General features: G+C 30.5%; 1 protein-coding gene across 1 annotated transcript; it reads right to left on the bottom strand.

Moving 5' to 3' along the window:
• Nucleotides 1–1,042: 1,042 nt before the first annotated feature.
• LOC145751189 (uncharacterized) lies at nucleotides 1,043–18,397 on the bottom strand. Its single transcript, XM_082567295.1, has 16 exons — nucleotides 18,250–18,397; nucleotides 14,441–14,665; nucleotides 14,167–14,253; nucleotides 13,841–14,002; nucleotides 13,530–13,778; nucleotides 11,826–12,025; nucleotides 11,223–11,288; nucleotides 10,762–10,926; nucleotides 3,988–4,227; nucleotides 3,665–3,865; nucleotides 3,410–3,579; nucleotides 3,004–3,211; nucleotides 2,570–2,767; nucleotides 2,078–2,169; nucleotides 1,866–1,965; nucleotides 1,043–1,782 (listed from the first exon to the last, which is right to left on the bottom strand). Exons 2-16 carry the CDS (start codon nucleotides 14,589–14,591, stop codon nucleotides 1,684–1,686), a joined length of 2,388 nt encoding a protein of 795 aa, XP_082423421.1. The 5' UTR covers nucleotides 14,592–14,665; nucleotides 18,250–18,397; the 3' UTR covers nucleotides 1,043–1,683.
• Between the last annotated feature and the right edge of the window lie 1,599 nt (nucleotides 18,398–19,996).

The following is a 19,996-nucleotide window of genomic DNA, read 5'->3' as shown; positions in this document are numbered from 1 at the left end:
TGGAAATACCATTTTGAATATAATTGATTTTTCCCAAACTCGCTCGTGACACTTTATCAAATTTATAAAAAAAAATACGCGATGCTAAATATAGGTGAATAAGAACTTAAATGTAAGCACGTACGCTTACATAGAATTATATAATATCTTCACGTAATTTTTTCACATTTTAGAACTTATTATAGTTATAATTTACTAGTGGTCTTATAGAGGTTATATACATAAAATCAATACCATATCGCAAATAATGTATCTATTTGTTTTCCAAAAAACTAACACAAGATATTTTTTTTAAATTTAAGTTTTAATCTAAAATTTTAAAGGTAAAATTCATCAAAGTATTTACCTTTATTGGTTGTTGTTTACATTGAAAATAAAACATTCAATTTTCGTAGATTTTTCAAATAAAACTATATCTACAACTTAATTATAAACTATTTCATTTAAAAACCCTATTTCAGCCTTATTTACTAAAGTTTAAAAACAACACAAAGCTTTCTGCTACTTTAAATGTAAAATTAAGTCAAGCAAATGTAAAAGCAGTGTAGAGAAGTTGTTTAAATGCTTAAGGGGCAACGCAAACATGAAATGGTTTTAGCTACAACCTTAAGCACTGTTTGTAGCAAGTTTACTGCCGCACTGCCAGCAGCGTGGTGTAGTGGTAATAACACTTGCTACACCACCATGCGGTCGTGGGTTCAATCCCCACTGCTCTCATGTTGTAGCACCTTTGAGTAAGGCACTATAAACGGTATAAACTCTTGCTGAACCGGCACTTTATCAGCAGCATAATTACCGGGCAATTATAATCTCTATAAAATCCCAAACTGCTAAAGGCAACTCGAGACTAGGTCGAAGTAACTGATGTTACTCTATGTTTAGGTCGCACAATTGACCTTCCCAAATCGAGGATAAATATATATACCAAAAAAGAAAACTGTTAAATAAACACTTTTGAAATTGTGAAACACTTTTGCAAAATTGTTTAGGTTTTTTAGGACCCTGTATATTCTTGTATCTCTGAAACAAGTTCGGAGCAATATTCGTTTAAAATAAATGTAATAAAAACGTGAGAAAAAATAACACAACAAAAAATTAAAAAAAAACGTTCTACGAAGGCACCAAATCAATAAACACACAACATTACTTTGAAGGTGTTGTATAATTTAACGTTTTACTTGAAATGAAACAACATCATTTTTACTGATATTAATATTAGTTGGCAATTCTAAAAGTGTTAAAGTAAAAAAGAAAAGCATAAAATTTAAACAACAAAAACAAGTTATCACATATAATTGCACTTAAATTAAACAAAAACGCTCATTTTCTGTTTAAAAATGTAGGAATACTTTCATTTTTTCATAAGACAATTCGTAAAAAAAGACAAAATAACTTAGCAGTAACTACAAATCGCCTTACAAACAAAAACAGAAAAAAATGCGTACATTTTTATATGAGGTTTTTAGTTAACAGCAAAATATACATCACGTACCGTTCAAACAACATATATAATGCTGTGACGTCAACAATCTACGTCAGTGTCTTTGTATGACGTCATACGCTTCTGACGTCACTAAGTTCTATTGTGCTCTTTACTCTAAGTGCGCACCAATTTTATTGTTGTGATAACTCCATTCACAAAACGTTTAATTTGTTGTTTTTGTTGCGTTTTAATTGTGACGTTTAAAACGCGGGGAGTCGCTCTGCAGCATCACCTGGCGGATATGATAAAATCGGTTCGAGGTCGATGTTGTTGTTCCATTCAGATCTGTTATGCCTGGTCTAAAAAATAAATATTAAAATTTTTAAAATTGGATTAAAATTTTTTTGTGATAAATTTTTTAGGTTTGAGACTTTCAGCTTACCCCTGGGTAATGTGGGGGCCTTGTTGACCTCCTTCGATTGGATGAAGTTCTAGAATTATTTGTTGCCGAGGTAGTCGGGTTTGTCTCATCAACCCCAAATCTAAAATTCAAAAAAAAAATTAAAATTCCAAAAAAAATTTAATTTTAAATTTCGACAAAAATTTTATTATTTAAAGCTTAATATTATTTTAAATGTTATGTTTAATTTCTACCTGTGTGTAAAATAAGCTGGAGGGTCATTCGGACTTCTAGTTTGTACAAAATTATCTTGTTCATTCCTATAATGGGGATCCCTTCGTTGGTACTAGAACCAATAAATTTTTTTTTAGTTTTTGTCAAGATTTTTACGAGTTAACATTTGTTTGAAGATACTATACATTTTAAACGCCCTATGTTAATAACATGCTTATACAAATAGCATTATAAAGTTTAATAACTGAAATCGGTTAAAGTAGGCAGAAACTGGGTTTTAATGTAGCAGTTAAATTTGTTTAAATATTGAGCATTAGGTAACTTTTTTGCCTTTGTAAATCTTATATTGTACTGACTAGAAGGTCTAATGAATGTAGATTGCACGAAAAAGTTACAAAAAATTAATTGAGGCCTTTTTACTAGATTTTTTTTAAATTAAAAAAAAAACTGCCAACTAATATTACATACATTTCAAATGCTTTTTATGCTTAAAACATATTCTATTAACTTACCCATTGTAATTTACGTTGTAATCTTTCTTTGTCGCATTTCTCCTGTCGAAAGTCCTGTTCGTGGGTTCGAACTTGCTGATTCAAAGCCTGGACCTCGTGCTGGGCTCGAGTCAGACTCTCCTCGAGTATTTGTTTCTCACCTTGAGTTTTTTCTCGATCTCTCCTCTCCGTTTCGAAATCTTCGCGGTAAATTTTAACCTAGAAATTAAGTAAAAAATATAAGAAAAAAACTTTTAACAAAAAAAAAATACAATTATTTGGCAAATGTTTTATTTTGTTCGTTTAAAAATAAATTTGATATGTACATAAAAAATGTCATTAAATTCGTTTGAAATTTACAACGATATAAAAGTGTAACCCTTACATTGTATTAAAATCTATATAAAAAAAGATATTGTTACAAAAGGTTTATAGCTCAAAAAGGTTTTCGTTACCTGTTGTTGCAACACTTCCACTTGAGTTTTAAAATCTTCAAAAATTGGAGAACTACTAATGTGGTCGGGAATTCCCCTAAAAACGGGATCTTCTTCGCTGTTTAATAAATCCACTGGGGCGCTTGATAAATAATTGCAACGTTCCCCGCTGGAAATATTCATTCCCTCGCCACCGGAGGTGATAGAGAGCGAGTTACGTTGGTAAATACTAAAAAAAAGAATTAAAAATTACTACAAAAATGATAAAAAAAGGAAGGGGTTAAGGGGGGAAGAAAGCTTGACTTAAAATAGTGTGGCATTGGTGCGACTCGAACCCGAAACCTTTCGGCCCGTAGTTCGATGGCATAAACGCTCAACCTAACTACCGAACTTTTTTTAATTTATTTTAAAGAAGTTTAAAATTTACTTGTAAGCTGCTTCTAGTGCTTGGTTGAGTCGAACATTTTCTGCTTCGAGCAACTGCTTATCGGTTTGAAGTTTTGTTTTTTCTTTCTTTACTTGGGCAAGATCGCGCTTGGCTGACTGATAGTGCGCATGCGCAGTGGCATAGTTTCGACCGAGGGTAGATTTTTCTTGCTAAAATCACAAAAAATTAATTTAAAATAATTTGAAGGAAAAAGAAATGTAAAAAGGAACTTTTTATTTAAATAATTTTTCTTACCATTAAAGTTTGAATTTGCTTTTTAGCTTTCGTCAGATCATTTTCCAGTTTTCTGCGATCATCGGTCACGTGATGTTGGTTGGCATGGGAACTGGATGCTACGTCATGCGTGGATGCCTCCCTGCTTCTTCTTCGAGTTTTATCTAACTCGGATTTCAGTCTTTTGTATTGAGTATCCCATTGTTTATTAACATTTACAATCTAAAAAAAATAATTTTTTTAGTATTTTTTGGGCTGTCTTAGAAACTGTGTTATGTTAATTTTAGTACAAGGAAATACAGATAGCAATTTTAAAATACAAGTTTGGGACATTTTTTACAAACCTCGGCTCGCTGGGCCTCCAATTTTCGTATTCTTGCTTGTAATTTTGCAGTGGTAGCACTCACAGGAGTTTCTTTTCTTCTTGCAGGCGTCGTTAAAGGAGTTTCAGAGGTGGTTGGCTCCATCTCGCGGTCGCCCGAAAGTCGTTCGTTTTCGATTTTCAAGTTGTGTAATTCAGTTTCCGTTTTTTGTAATTTGAGTTTCGTCTTTTCGTTTTCCGCCAGCAGTGAGTGACAGAAAGCCTGTAAAACACAACAACACAAGTCAGCGTTTATGTAAAGTAAATAAAACACGAAACTAGTTGAACTAAGAACACAGGAAATGGCCTCACGACGTTGAAACAACAACAAGGCTAATGACTTAGTTGTGAAATTGCGCATAGGGAAACCCCATTATTACAGCGCATTTAATTACCGATTAAGTAACGCCATTGTTTGGTTAAGTAGTACTGAAAAGAAATTGTGTAATTATGTTTCACGTACCGCTGCGTGTAAAACCAATGGAAAAGTTCTGTCCTTGTCTTTCAAATTATCGCTTAAAATGTCAGGGTAATAGTTGTCCAATGTCTTTTTAAAGTCTTCGATACTTAAAGACGATTTTACTTGGGTTGAAATACTATTTCGAGGTGTGACTTCTTCACAACTACTATTGTTATTATTCGAGTTAGTAGCCTCTTCGCTTGGCCTTAGAATTTCGCCCGAAAATTCATTATTAGTGACGTCACCGCTAGTGCCCGTGACGTCATTTACGTCGTTCCCAGGCGATTCTGTGTCGCTCATTTGTTCTTGAGTAATGTTTATAAGAAGTTCGTTTTCAAGTTGGGTTTCGTCCGAATTTGTATGAAATCCGTTTTCACTTTTCATTTTTATGGTTTAATCCTAATTTTTATCAGTTTATATCACTAAAAATATCTCTACAGATTTCTAGAAGTAACAATACTGTTAATAAATAGGTTTCACTAAAATTTAGACTGCCAAGTGCCTGACTGTCAGACTGTAAAATAAACACTCCTTTTAAAATCTACAGACACTATTTCATATGCTATTTCAACGAATACACCCACTTATAATATGACTACTTTCGAGAAAAATAAACAGTTAAACTCTTTACTGTGTTAAATTAAACTTATGTACGTATTTAAGTTACGCAATTGGAAAAGTTACAACGCACTGATCCTGATATTACTAACGCTATGTATGAACAACTGTTTTATATGAATGCCTTACAAAAGTCCCTAGTCTATTACAAAAAGAACATTCCCTTTTTTTCGGTACAACGTTCTTGTTATACTGAAACACTTCTCTCGCATTTTTATCGCAATTTCGGTGCATCCCCTCTCGGTGAATTAAAATCGTCTGATAAAATATATAGGTCAAATTATTAAGTTTACTAAACTGCACCAGTTTAATTTTGCAGTGTGGTTTTATATAGCGTTTCAATATAAAAATATGAATGAACTGGAATTTTAAATGGGTTATCGGTTGCTATAGTAGACATTCAAACGTGGGAATTCGTATTGTTTTATTATTATTTCCTATTTTTCAGTGATTTCCATCTGCGCAGGTTTATTTTAAAAATTGTAAAAGATTTTATATAGGCCATACAAATAGTAAACCAAAAAAAATTTTTTTTTTAATCTGACAATAAAAATATTTCGCAATGTTTGGAACGGCGCACCTAGTTTGGAAAAAAATGTGATTCACTAAAGAAACAGGCTTTCATATTAGTGATTCATACGCTTCACAAACAAATGTGTGTTTTTTTGTCGACTTTTACGCCTTACTATTAATAATATAACTCATCAAAAAGTACCGCTTTATAAACAAAACTTTAAATAGATTTGTCAAAGTTTTTTTTTCAAATACTGAACTTAAAGTTATTCAGTAGCTACTAGATGCTTTGTAAATCCTAAGTTTTAACTTCTGATGATCTTATACTGCAATTCTAGCCTTTTTTGTAAAATAAATACTCGAAAATGTTGGTAATTTTGGTACTACTTCGAAACTGAAATTAGCCTACAGGCCTAATGGCATCCTCTTTGAAAACATTTTTTTCGATCTTACTGGATCTTAATTGTTGCTGAATTAAATTTAAATTTAGCTAGTTAAAAAGGTTAAATGAACGGACAAAAGAGTAAATTTCCGGTTGATAATAAACTGTAAGTTTTAAATTACAAACGCTTGTAAAGGAATAGTTTTTCCAACATTAAAGAATCCAAACACAGTAAAAAAAATCTTTTAAAAAAACTATTCCATTTTTTAATATATTAACACATTCATATTTTAACCTAAGTCTCATATAAGCAAATACAAATATTGAAGTGTTTGTTAACACACACAAATGTGGGGTGTTACCATTAGTTACAAGCCAGTGATTCATATAGGGGGTTTTCGATGACCTTACCCTAGAATAAAACCATTCTTTCAATACAATACCTAAACAACAACCTTGAATAACTCGGCGGTGAGCTGTTCAAATACATTAGGCTTTAGTTGGTCGTGTTTTTTTATATTAAATTTCCAAATTTCTAGAAACAGCGACGCTGTATCGGAAACTGTAGATAGCGGCGACGTGATAAACAAAATAGAGTGATTAGAAAGTTAAAAATATAACGAATAAACACAAGGGCAGTCACGTAGGCAAAATTTCGATTTATAATAAAAGTGCTTCGGAAATTTTGTTGTTGGTCATTCGATAATTAATTAATAACAAACGTATAGAAATGACGTCATATTTTATTAGGGGTTTTTTTGTACCTTGTTTGGACCGATTTCCCAATTTTTGACGCTTTCACATTTTTCGATGTAAATTGCTGTAAACCGAAAAACGTTTCAAAATTTCGGTCGTTCATTATTTAAATGTACTTTGGCCTAGTTAAGTCAACCCAGCAGAAAACCACATTTGCCGTATAAGGCATCGTAAATTTCCCCTTATTGCGAAATAAAAGCCAATTGAGAAAAATCAAAAAAAATCGATTCTGTGAATATGAAATACTGAAAAAAATAATATAAGAAAGTCTGATTTTTATTTATTATTGTAACTTGAAAAATTTTAATTTTGAAAAACAAATTTAAATTCTTAACCAAAATATAAGTACTGCAAAATATTAAACTCCAGATAAACATTTTTTTTAGGAAAAATTTTTTTTTTAGGAAAATTTTGAATTTTTAACCTAATTTAGACCCAAAACTCAAAATCGAAAAAAATGAAACCAGCCATTTGTTGTTTTGATTTATCAGCAAAAACGACATTTCAAAAAAACACAACAACTTTTCGAAACCGGAATTTTCTGGCGCCAAAATTTGTGATTACATAAAAAAAACAGGATTCAAAAAGTGCAATACAATAATATGGACTATTTAATAAACTTTATATTTCAATTTAATATACCCGCCCTAATCGAAAATCGTTTTCAATTAAAAATTTAATTTTAGCTCGCTCCAAAAATAAATATTTTAATAATTTTGATATGCATAGACATAATTAACTTCTGTACAAAAATAATAATAACTTTCGAAAACCATATATAGTTTTAACTACATACAGTTAATAAAAAACTTTTTATAATAAAATCGCTAAAATAAATGAATTTTTCACACAGTTTTTTTTTTAAATAAAAATATGCATATTAATATGCCAAGGTAAAAACTAAGGACAATGATTCAGCCTTAAACATAAATATTACAATGCAAAAATAACCCAATATATTTAAAATCTATTTTTAGCATATTCAAAAAACCCTATATTTCTCAATGTAAATTCGTTTTATAATTATTGATCTTAATATTTTCGCTTAGTCACCTTATATGCATATAACGTAATACGAAAATAGATTGTTATTTTTAAAGAAACATGTTTTCGGAATGTCCTAATACAAAAAAAACGGAATTTTTTTTTTATAAATTACAAGCTCGTGACGTTGCCGTAATAATAATCACGTGACCACCACGTGACCGCTAAGTGCAAAACACAACATTTACCAAAAAGTTAGAACTTAAAAAAATCCCATCAGCCCCGTGATGCTTAGATATATATGGCAGTAAATATAACAATAAAGGTTCAAACAATAATTAAACAACTGAAATTTATTGTTTTTTCGCAGTAAGCGTTTGGGTCATAAATCACAAGAGCAATATTTCGTAACTGAACAAATCGGGAAACGAACCATACAATTCGGAATTTCCCATGCAGCCTTTCAGTTATTACAAAATGGCGATGAAATAAATCGATTCATAAAAATTCATAAAAAAATGCGTCACTTTTAATAAAAAAATCGAAAATCAAAAATGAGTGTATTTGTCATAAAAAAAAATCGTTAACATATTGAAAAAGGCAGACGAAAATTTTGACGTTGTAAAATACTGGAGGTCGAATTTAATTTCCACGAAAAATATATTAACAAATATTTGCCAGGAATCTCGTAGGTGTATGACGTTACAGTACACGTATTGTTGTATATTTTTAACCTTGCGTTACGTTACGCAAAAAAACGTAGGCGTAAAATTAAGGGGTCTATTGGCACGTTATGCTATTTAAATCACGTCTTAACAAAATGTGATTTTGAATGCATGCGTTAAGTCAGCTGTAACCTTTTTAAACGTATACATTTTAAATAAACTACAATGAGTTGACAAAAATGTATGACATTTTTTAAAAGATATATTTTTAGTTTCGTTAAGCTAAAATTTTAACAAAATATTGCGCAATATTTAGGTCATATACCTATATTTTTTATACCAAAATTTTACTACAATATCGTGTGTGTTTTTATGAACAAGTATTCTGTATTAATTGCTTCCTTATTACAGTGATTAAGTGCAAGAAAAGCGTAACTAATATGAAATTTCCCTACGGTAATATCGATTCATAAAATAAATTCAAAAATATTTGAAAAATTAATCATAATACCTTCGTACGAGTTTGTAACACCCGAAACTAGATGATAAATCGAAAAAACAAATTAGGCTGTTTTTTTCTAAACAATTTCGTATCAAAATTTAAAAAAAAATTCTATTAAAAAAGGCTACGTAAGATCAATAGAAAAAATTTAAATTTTACAAAAATCTTTAAAAAAACTTTTTTTTTTGTTTATAAAAACTTAACGAAACTAGTCATCACGAAACTAATTGTTTTTTTTACAAAAAAACAATAATTTCGCATTTTTCTTTAAAAATTTACGTAGCGGGGGCTTACCATACACGCCTCCGCACCGCCCTCTCACGATAAATAAAAAAAGAAAATTTACGTAAAAATTTTACATTTTCGATTTTTTCTTCACAATCTTAAATCTAATTTATGCACAAATACCTTAATACCAAGTATTACATTTGCATACAAAATCGTAACATTTTATTAGGCCGTTAATTTTACATTTTATCGGAACACCATCGCTGTAGAATTTAATTATCGCAGCACATTTATGTTTAATGTTTAGCATATAGAGCACAATAGGCTACTGTACTTGTATCCTCATATTAATTTAAATGAAGCCGTTATTCACATAAATAAATAAAGCTTCAATAAACTACTAACGTAAATATTGACAAACTTAATTTCTTTTAAGGCAGTAGTAGGTAAGTCAAACAAAAAGAGACAAAAATATTGACTCTTTTAAAGTTGTTGACGAAAATACGAAGCGTGTGTCATAAGATATTAACGCAGGCTTTGAAAGCCTGTTGACAACAAAAAAATAACCTTAAGTCACGTGACCCTCGATAAAAAAAGGTTGACCGCTTCGTAAGTCAATTCAAAAAGGGGAATCCCCGCTGCGGGCTGAGATCACTAACCGAGTGAACAATTGCGACATTGTCGAAAATTTCGCTGGAAATAACCTCTCGCTTTGTAGCATGAGTTAGCCACGTGACTTGGCCACGAAAATTCATATCAACAGAAATCAAATAAAAAAATTTTTATTAAAAGAATTTTTTAATAATTTTGAATTGGAGTTATGACCGTTGAAAAGTTATATTTAAAGCTTAAACACACTGTTAGCTCGTCCTACTTTTTGTAACACAATCCCAGTCATTGTGCTACGTTAATAAAACCATATTACACAAGTTTGTATTTATAAATATTAACCAAGACAACGTCACTAACAACAAAAAGAGTCCCTTCTACTTAATTTATCTCAATCACATATTAGTCTAGACTTTTCGTTGTAAGTAAAAGACGCTACACCCATATCCAAACCCCCAATGACTTTAAAAAAATCTCATATATGGTAATCAGTATACTTCGGAAATATATACCAAAAAATCCCATATTTTTTAATGTTTTATATATGTCTGAAAATTGTATTCGCATTTCCCTTTTTGTTATTACGTCGAGTGGTGGAACTAGGTTGTTTCCATTGGCCGTGTCTAATAATGTTATCGAACTTATAGCTGCCTAACTAAACACTTGACATTGCGACGTATAGTTCTGCATAACTTGTTCCTCAAAAAAGCACCGTAACGTTTTAGAGACAGAACAAACAAAATTGAACTTTAGAAAACTTTCGGTTTTGTTTTTTTAAGTCATTTTAGTTCTCTTTTTAAAGGTGGATTTTTACAAACAATAATAAAAATACCAAGTTTTATGGGGGTATAGTAAACAAGGTAACTAAAGGTTAAAATCGACCAAAAGTCCCTTTTTTTAACATAACATTTTCTATACACAAGTATTTTACACGTAACCAACATAAAACGTTAAAATTTTTTTTTTTTGGTGAAGATTAAAATATTAAAAAACTCCCCTTTTTTAGATTTAAATTTGAGTTTTTAAATAAAAATTTTTACCTCTGGGTTTTTGGCTTTTTTATGATTCTGAACAACTTTTTTCGACATGACTGCAAACACCCCGGCCAACTTGGCGAATTGTGACGTTACGCTCACTTCATGATTTGTGACGTCATTGGTAGGATCGTGGGAACCGATTCCGACCATTTCTTCGAGACTTTTTATCTAAAAAAAATTTTATTTAAATTTAAAATTTTTTTTTAATTTTAAATTTTTTTAATAACAAAAAATACACTTATTTATTAAAGATTACAATAAGGTCTTTTTTTCACAAAAATGATTTAAAAAAATAAAATCTTAAACGAGTTTATTAGGTTAAAATCGTAAGAGGATTGAAAACAAGATTATCAAAAATTTGCCATTTGAAAATCTTTGCAAAAATTTCAAAAATCCATAAAGCATATTTCTTGATTCAGTTATTAATTTAATATACAAAAAAATTCAATAAGTCTTTTTGATACCTGCATATTAAGAAATTGGGCATCTCCATTTACAAGTTGTGGCGTTTTGTTTGTAGAGTTAGTATCCTGGAAAACAATATTAAAGTTTAAAAAAAAAATTTGCAATAAATTATTTAAAAATTAAAAAAAAATAATTTTTGATATTAAACCCATCCAAAAAAATTCTAAAACATTTTAAATATTTTTTTATAATCAACAAAAATTTTTCAACTTAAAAATGTCTTCAACAAATTCAAGCTCAAAAATATCGCGGCCGCTAATCTGTGTAAAGCATTCGGAGCCTGGCAATTATATCGTAACTATGACGTCACAGAGTTTAATTCACATACACTCGTGGCAAGCGGTGCGCTCGGAATTTCTAAAAACTCGGCGATTGGTGAAACCAACATGATGGTAGTGGATATACATTTCCAATTTATGCTTACGTCACTAATTTTATTTAGTTGTAAATATTAGGTTGAGTTAACCTTATTGAAAACTTGATAAATGCGGTAATATGCAAATTAGGTAGGTGTATGTTAGTTTTTGCATACTGATCTAGTGTAAACACAAAGAAAATATTTTTTTTATTAAAAAAAAAAAATTAAAATTTTTTTTTGTTACCTGCATGGTTGTGTCATTACAAGAGGTTTGCGTAGCTACGCCTTCTCTTTTGATGACGTCATTATCTGACGTCACGTGGGATGAAGTCATCGCCTCGGCGTTCGAGACGAGAATTTCAGTGACCTTTTGTAACACGTCATATTGGACTTGTGACGTAGGGTCTGTTTCTTCTTCGTCGGGGTGAGAGGAAGATAAAGATGCTAAAAAAAAAAAAAAAAAAAATTTAAAATAAAAAAAGAACAAAATTTGCATACTTGGCGAAAACTACAAAAAACACGCACAAAAATCCAGTAAAAAAACGTTTTTGACCAAAAATTAGTTATTTTTAAACGATGTCGTTTCAAACAGATTTTAAATGTGAAAAATCAAACGACCGCAACTTGGTTGTGGTCAAACAATATCACGATCGAAATGACACGCCGACGGCTACGATTTAAACTCTATTTCACTTCCAAAAACAATTTAACTTCTGCATTAAAATGCGTAACGCGCCAGGCTAGAATTATAGGCAAAATTGGGTGAAAATTATGTGCGAATTTAAATTTTGTATCGCTTGGTATTTGTGCATAGTGTAAAAAAAATTTTTTTTTTTTTTATCTTTTTTTACATAACCCGTTTATTTTTTTTCTTGTATTTAAATTATACAAAAAAATATATTAAATGTAAATTTAGTTTTAACAATTTTTGAGGTTTCATATTTTTTTTGGGAGGCCATATTTAAACTAATTGACATTTATTTGGTTTTCAATTGCCAATTTGCAAAATTTAAATTTTTTTTTTATTTTAAATTGCGTTTGTTTAAATAGATTTAACATTTAACTGAAGTTTGGTATGGCGTGATAGCCAAACCAATGTATGTTCTCCTCGAATTGCAACCAACATATTGGTTTTTAAAAACAAAGAAACACAATTTAAAAACAAAATGTGCGAAAAAACACCACATTGTTAGCGGAATAATACTTGGTAATCAACCAATGACCTTACACTGCGATAAGGTTACAAAAACTTGAGGTACTTTCCACAATATGGCGTGACTAGAAATGATATTGGTTTTCTTGTAATCTATTATTACAAAAACATGAAAGTAAACCTACAGCAATGTTACAGTCAGAACTGTCGCGGGCTGAACTTAATTACTAAGTTTAGAATGTAATTAAGTCAACCTGTCGAACAATTTGTCTTTTCTTCTGGCCTTTAGAACAAGGAAAGGTCAAATTTTTGGGTTGATTATTTACCGTTTGAAATATAATGCCAACCGCTTGCAAGTTATTTAATCGCGCTTGAAGAGGATTTTATTTTGTTTTATTCGTAAATATTTACTTTGCATTGCTAATGCAGCATACCTACATTAATCAGCGACCTAATATTTACACTAAAACGCCATACCCAATTTTTAGGAATGCAGAAACATTTATTACAAAACTTATTACAAAACTTTTTTTTTAAATCTCACTAAATGGGGTCCTGGGTTTGATCCTCTTTGCTCTAATCCTTAGCGCCCTGCGTAAGGCTTTAAACGGTATAAAGTGCTGCTGAGCCAACACTTAAACGGCAGCTTAATTATCAGGCAATTGTAAAATATAATATCCCAATCTGCCAAAGGCAACTCGAGACTGGGTCGAGGTAACAGATGTTACTCTAGGTCGTGAAGTCGACCTTTCCACATCAAGGATAAATAAATTAAAAAACTTAAATAATTTTTACCTTTATTTTCCAACACCAACTCTTTCTTATTTTCTGCCTTATCTTCTACTGGAGATAGTTTAACATCTTCGTTAACGCTGCTTCTATTTGATATAACGTTATGGTACTGGTCAAACGTGACCCCATTCCGAGGTTGTTGCGTGAACACGTCATCTTCTACGTCATCAACTTCCGGTTCCTCTTTAATTTCCTTCTCCTCGTCCTGACTGAGTGACGAGTCGATGACGTCATAAGGAGACATCGGCAAATCTTAAAAACATTAATTTTTATTACATATATTATGAAGTCATCATTTATTACGTCATACATACCTTCCTCTGGATCCACGTGATCGATGACGTCAAATTCGTTCATGACGTCACAATCTGGATCGGGGTTTAACAATCTTCGGAGTTGTTCGAGTTCGAGTCGGAGGTTTTGATTTTCTTCGATCAAAACTTCGTTGTCTTGTTTAAAATCGGTCACCAATTCTCCTTAAAATTAAAAAAAATAAAATAAACAGAGGATAATCAAAAAAAATAAAATAAATAAATAAGTTAAAGGTAAAAGAATCAACTATAATTAGTTTGTAAAATCTTATGTTAAAAAAAACTTATTAAAAAATAAAACTGGTTAAGTTTGGGTGATTTATATTTACCCAAGTTTTCAAAATGTTTCAACTTCTCGCGAAGATTACAATTTTCCTTTTCCACCTCGTTGATAAATTCTGGGTTAGACGAAATATCTAAAAAAGTAAAAAAAAAAAATTAATGTTGATCAAAATAAAATGTGTTTATTTACATTGTCTTCAAAACTGGGACACGATGCTAAAAAATCCCCCACTCATATAAGCAGCAAAATGGGGTTATAATAAAAAGTAGCTAAAATAAAATATTAAGAAAAAAAAATTGTCGAATTAAAAAAAAAGAAACCTGTTTGAGCAGTGTTGTCAAATAGATTTGTATTTTCTTGAATTAAATTTGTTTGAGATGCATTCAATTCAGTAATTGTTACGTCACTTTCGGTTGCTGCCTGTTGAATCACTTCTAGTTTGTCGTCCTGTGATTGGCTGTCGCTGGACATGCTTGAGCGAACTTTACATCAGATAAATAATCGAAAAATTTCGATGCCAACTATTATAAAGCGCGCGAAAAAACCTGCAAAAATATCAAAAAATTATTAAACATAAATATAAATATTTAAAAGACTAGAAAAAAACGCGATAAAAGGACCATTTCTACAAAATTTGCATTTTTTTTTGACGTTTATTTATTGAAATATTTAATAAATATTTTTCTAACTTAACTAAAAAATACGAAACTGTGAAAATTGCATTAAATTTGCGAAATTATTTTTTAATCAAAAAATTTTTTCCTCCAAAATATATAATTCTCACCGCTATATAATCCCACTAAAACGGGCAAAAACACCAATAAAATTCCAGCTACCATAATACTTAACAAACAATACCAACACCTAAATATATATTTTCACTTAAACATCACCCCACCCATACTTTACAATAAAACAATACGGAAAATATTATCGAAACATAACCCAATATTCATTACGTAATTTACTTTAAATAAAATAATTATTACAACACCATTTTTAGTATTCACGTGATAACAAAACATTGGCATAAACAATTAAGTAATGTTACATATGACGTAATTAACTGACGCAGGCTATAGAATTCCTGTTTTTTTGGTTAAAATTACATAAAAAATATCGCAAAACACGATTGCTTGTGTATTTTAAAGCAACAAGCAATGTTGTGTTAGCTTATATGTTTAAATATCCGCTTACATTTAAAAAATTAAGATAAAATCAGCTCTTTATTGATTAATTGCCCAATCTGACGTTTAAGTATAGGGCGTATACAACGTAATTTGACTACAGGCAAATAAAAGATCAGAACACACCTAATATTGTACATAGAATAACTTAATTTGTTGATAATGACACAATTTTTTATGTAACAAAAGCGGGTTACTGACACTAGGGTTGAAGGTACGGTGGTAATTTAAATGAGAGATCAGGGATTCGATCACCAATGCCACTAAGTCGCAGAGTCTTTGAGTAGAGGACTGGCTATAAATGATATTTTTGCCAAGTCACTAAACCAGGAAACGGGCAATATGTTAATAATGTCAAACACTGTAGAATATATTTCGAAACCAGACGGCCATATTTTCGGCGGGGCAGACGATCAAGAAAAAATAATTCAAAAAAAAATGAAAATCCCCTAAATTTTCTTTTTAAAATCTGACGGTACAACATTTTTACAAACTAAATCGTCGTTTGAAGATAAATATAAAAAGCTTAACAGTCTTAAAGAGTGATTCATAAAAAATCCCCCCTCGAAACAAGATCACAAAAACCTAGACACTAACCATAAGGTCAAACAAGCGTAAAAGAACTTAACGCGTTTTTTCTCTGGAGTGCCCAAGCTATGATTAACTAACTTTTGTTTACAAAAAAATCGAAAAAAAATCCCCTTTAAAAACTGTTGTTTTGGTCTATGATTCACTAGCCTATATAATTAACGGTTATTTTCGGGAACCATACAATACTTAAGAAACTGCCTTTTTTACTTAAAATCGCAACTTATTTTGAGCCTTACTTTCTATTCATAAAACTGTATGAAAATACACGCCATTTAAAAAATGACAATAAGTTTCCTAAATGATTTTTCTACAGAATATGACGGTACATATATTTTTAAATACTCTTTGTGAAAGGCTTGCATAAAAATTACAAAATTATTCTTAAAATAAAATAATATCGTAAAACTTTTTTTGAGGTATTATGATGTTTGTCCTAATAGGCAATTTCCCAAAAATTGAAACCATTAAAAAATCAGCATAATTTAACGTTGCCAGATAATTAAAGTTAATGGGGGTGTTTTGTGGTTTAAAACTAATGTTTTTTTTCGCAAATTATGACTGCACGCAAGACTATGCGGCAGTGCTTAATATATATTCTTAATTACATCAGACGATAGTTTTTTTTGGTCGATAATTACTCGAAAAGTACCAAACCGTGCATACGACATAATTTATTCTCGCTGTACATTAAGTTAAATGAGAAAAAAATATCTCACGAAATAAAATATCGACGAGAATAAAATCACGTTTATTGTAGTAAAATTTTCCACGAAAACGCCCGGTATTTTTGTTTTACCTTTATCGCAATTTCAACGAGTGAATTTCTCATTAGTTTGTTATGGTCGTCTGGTTGTGTTTACCATGTTACGTTCGTACTATTATCCCGAAGATTAGATAACGAATTCCTAAACAAAATCATTTCTGGCAAAAACCGATAATCCTAGCACCACAACAAATATTAAGAAAATGTTTTATAAACAAACTAGCATTACGCAGGCTTAACATAAACAGGCATATTTCTTGAATGTATAATACAGCAATTTTGCGGGCTGGCTACATATCAAACTTTAGCGCTTCGTTATAAAACATGCTTGTTACTGACTTCCATAAAACATATGTTAACCCATGCTTAAGGTTTAGTATAACACCTAAAAACTAGTAAATATCATGAGTTTTACCAAAAAGCAGCTTTTTTAAACAACGTTTTTGCTGTCATTTTTACAGTGTTGTAATATTTTGTGCTTTAAATTTTGTAATATTTTTAATGAAGTTAAAACAAGAAAATATAAATGTCAAATTTAAAAATACTGTTGGCTTTTAAAAAGGCACCTTTATTAAAAGGCCCATATAGCCCATTTAAACTAAGTAAACAAAGTCGATTTGACCTGGAGTCCAACAAGGCGAACTAGTTAAAGCAATCTCTCATTTACTAAAACTTTAACAACCTCAGTGATCGGTATCATTTTTCAGAAACACAGAATTGTAACTCAAGCTACTTACTCGTGGTTAATGACAAATCGGAGAATCCCTACCAATGGCTATTCAACAAAAGCCAAAATTATTAAAAGACAATGGCATGACTAACTAAAATGAGCCGCCAAAATCGGGTATTTTTGTTCGGTTTGTTATGAGTCAGTTGTTCATATTTAACGTGGAGTCGTCTACGGTCAAACCTATTATTGCAACACTCCAAAAAAAGCCTTAAAAAGGTACTTGTTTGATGAGTAGGTCCAAAAGGTTATACAGTCCTTAATCATTCGCAAAAAAAACAGCAAGGGAATTTCCATCGGAAACAGTAACATATTGCGTTTCATAATAATAAACCATGCCGTTTTACTATAATATAAAACCATATTATAAGTTATGAGTCGAGGCGCTAATTAGTCTTAATTAAAATACAAATAACATCCTAAAATTTCAACGTTTTTTATGAATTTAGGAACCCTAGTCGACAGTTAAATTGCCCAGTTTACAATTTGTCATATGGTTTGCCATACCATGCTACTTTTCACATACTTATGTATGGTACGTTGTTATCTTATCTAATGAGTTAACTAATAATGAGTTTTATCAGGCTTTACATTCTGTTCAACTGACCGATACGAAACATGAAAGCAAAAGTCTTGATCGCTTAGCGCTGTGCTATTATATAACCACATTGCATAACATTAAAAATTTAAGATTTAAAATAAGATAAAATTTATAAAAAGGTTAAGGTAATTAAAGTAAAAATAATTTGCAACACATTAATAATACATATGGGTATGTAAACACAAAACGCGTTGCACTAAAAAGGTGCATAAATTTTTAGTTAATGTTAGTTATAGAGGTAAAAATTGTACAATTCTTACCATCAAATTTAATTTCAAGCACTTCAGTTCTTCATTGATTTTTAATTTTTGCTTCAAGTAGCTTAAAATTTGTAGGCAATCCGTTTCAAACTGCTTACATACGTTTCAAATTTATGACAAAATGCAAAATGCAAAAGCAGACGCAGAACAAATTTTTGAAGGTTTTACGCCATTTAACTTATATAATCTAAAAATATACAGTGTTATGGCAACTGAAAATCATAACAACCAAAACTAAATAAATGGTAAAACACCAAATAAAGCGAATTTTAGTTCCTTAATACTACACTATGTTAAAGAACTAGCAGAGTTCACTGGGAAATACCCGGTGCGAGAGAGAAGGAAGCCTTTTTCTTTTTTTAATATTAGCAGAATTCGAGAGAGATCTTTGTTTTCTTTTGATATTCGGAAAAACCCGACTGTGAGATTGACAAATTTAAAAGAAATTGATCAATAAATTGTCATCAATTATTTGAAAACTGTCATTACGCCACTTCATGCACTAATTAGTAATAATTACAATAACGTAGCTGGTACAAAAGTCATTATAAAATGACATTTTAGCAGCTTTTTCTGCAAACGAAACACATTAGGATTGCTGACGTGATTTTAAAATAACAATTTTGCAACACATTAATAATTAAACAATGTAAAAATACTTTATAACTAGAATGTTCCTTACTATTGCTGATTAAAGTCTTTGTGGTGTTTGCAAACGAAACAATTTTGCAGAAGAGTAAATTTAATAGGATGTTTATTCAGAAAGCGAAAGTAAATTTACTTAACCTCACAATATTATCTTCATTTCGAAGAAATGCAAAATTTTATTTCCACTACTAAGAGATAATGGTTTATTTAATATGCATAAAATAATTCATTATTCAAAGAAAAAGCTATAAAAGTATAGGTAACCCGCACTATATTCCCATTTCAATACTGGTTACTTTGCACAAATATTGACTACTTAAAAACAGTATTGTTTTATAGTAATTAACATAGAAAAAAGTGGCCTTAAAATTAACCTCTATAGCCATTTACGCATTTAACAAAATGTTAAACAAATATAATATTTTTTAAAGTGAAAGTTGTGAAATACTAGCAGCAAGAAGCTAGGCAACCTATTATTGATTTAGTCAATTTGGAAATTCCCCATTTTATTAAATGTTAATAGAATTGTGAAAAGCAAAGCAGGGGAGCGTGCAAAAAGAACATATTTACGTCAACATCTTTGTAACATAACATATGTTTAAAGTTAATAGTAATCCAGTTCCTAGTTAAGTTAATAATTGAACTGCAGAGCAGGAACTGCTGTAAATTGTAATTAAGAAAAAAAAAGTCAAGCACTACTAACTTAATTGCTTTATACATTGATTAATGCGTAATCCTTCATTGAAAACTCGGTATTTCCAATATTAGTAATATTAACAAATAACATGAGTGCAATATGACATGATTAAGTCGTTGGTTGGATTGCCGACGATGAAATATCAGCAGACTTCCCTCAACAAGCGATCTATTTTTAGCCTGAATATTCCCCAACCACACTTTAGCGAAATTTTATTGTTCGCTTCGCTAGCGGAACTGGGACTTGCCACGGGAAATATTTAGGTACATTTTTGTTGGAATTTTAAGTTTTATTATGCCATTACAACACTTAAAAACGCCCAACTTTTTAAACCCTATTATTTGTGGTGTTAGGCCCTTGAGCTTAAATGTACACAAGCAGTACAAAAAGCTTAAAAAAACA

Source organism: Corella eumyota, chromosome 1, assembly GCF_963082875.1.
Source record: "Corella eumyota chromosome 1, kaCorEumy4.1, whole genome shotgun sequence".
NCBI lineage: Eukaryota > Metazoa > Chordata > Ascidiacea > Phlebobranchia > Corellidae > Corella > Corella eumyota.
This window is presented reverse-complemented; position numbering and strand designations above follow the sequence as displayed.

What these genes read in the sequence shown, in the direction of transcription:
- LOC145751189 (XM_082567295.1), bottom strand. Translation starts at nt 14,591, where the DNA reads ATGTCCAGCGACAGCCAATCACAGGACGACAAACTAGAAGTGATTCAA. An exon ending in TGGAAGTGTTGCAACAACAG is followed by an intron (nt 2,768 to 3,003) that starts GTAACGAAAACC and finishes CTTAATTTCTAG; the next exon opens with GTTAAAATTTACCGCGAAGA. An exon ending in GGCCCCCACATTACCCAGGG is followed by an intron (nt 1,783 to 1,865) that starts GTAAGCTGAAAG and finishes TTTATTTTTTAG; the next exon opens with ACCAGGCATAACAGATCTGA.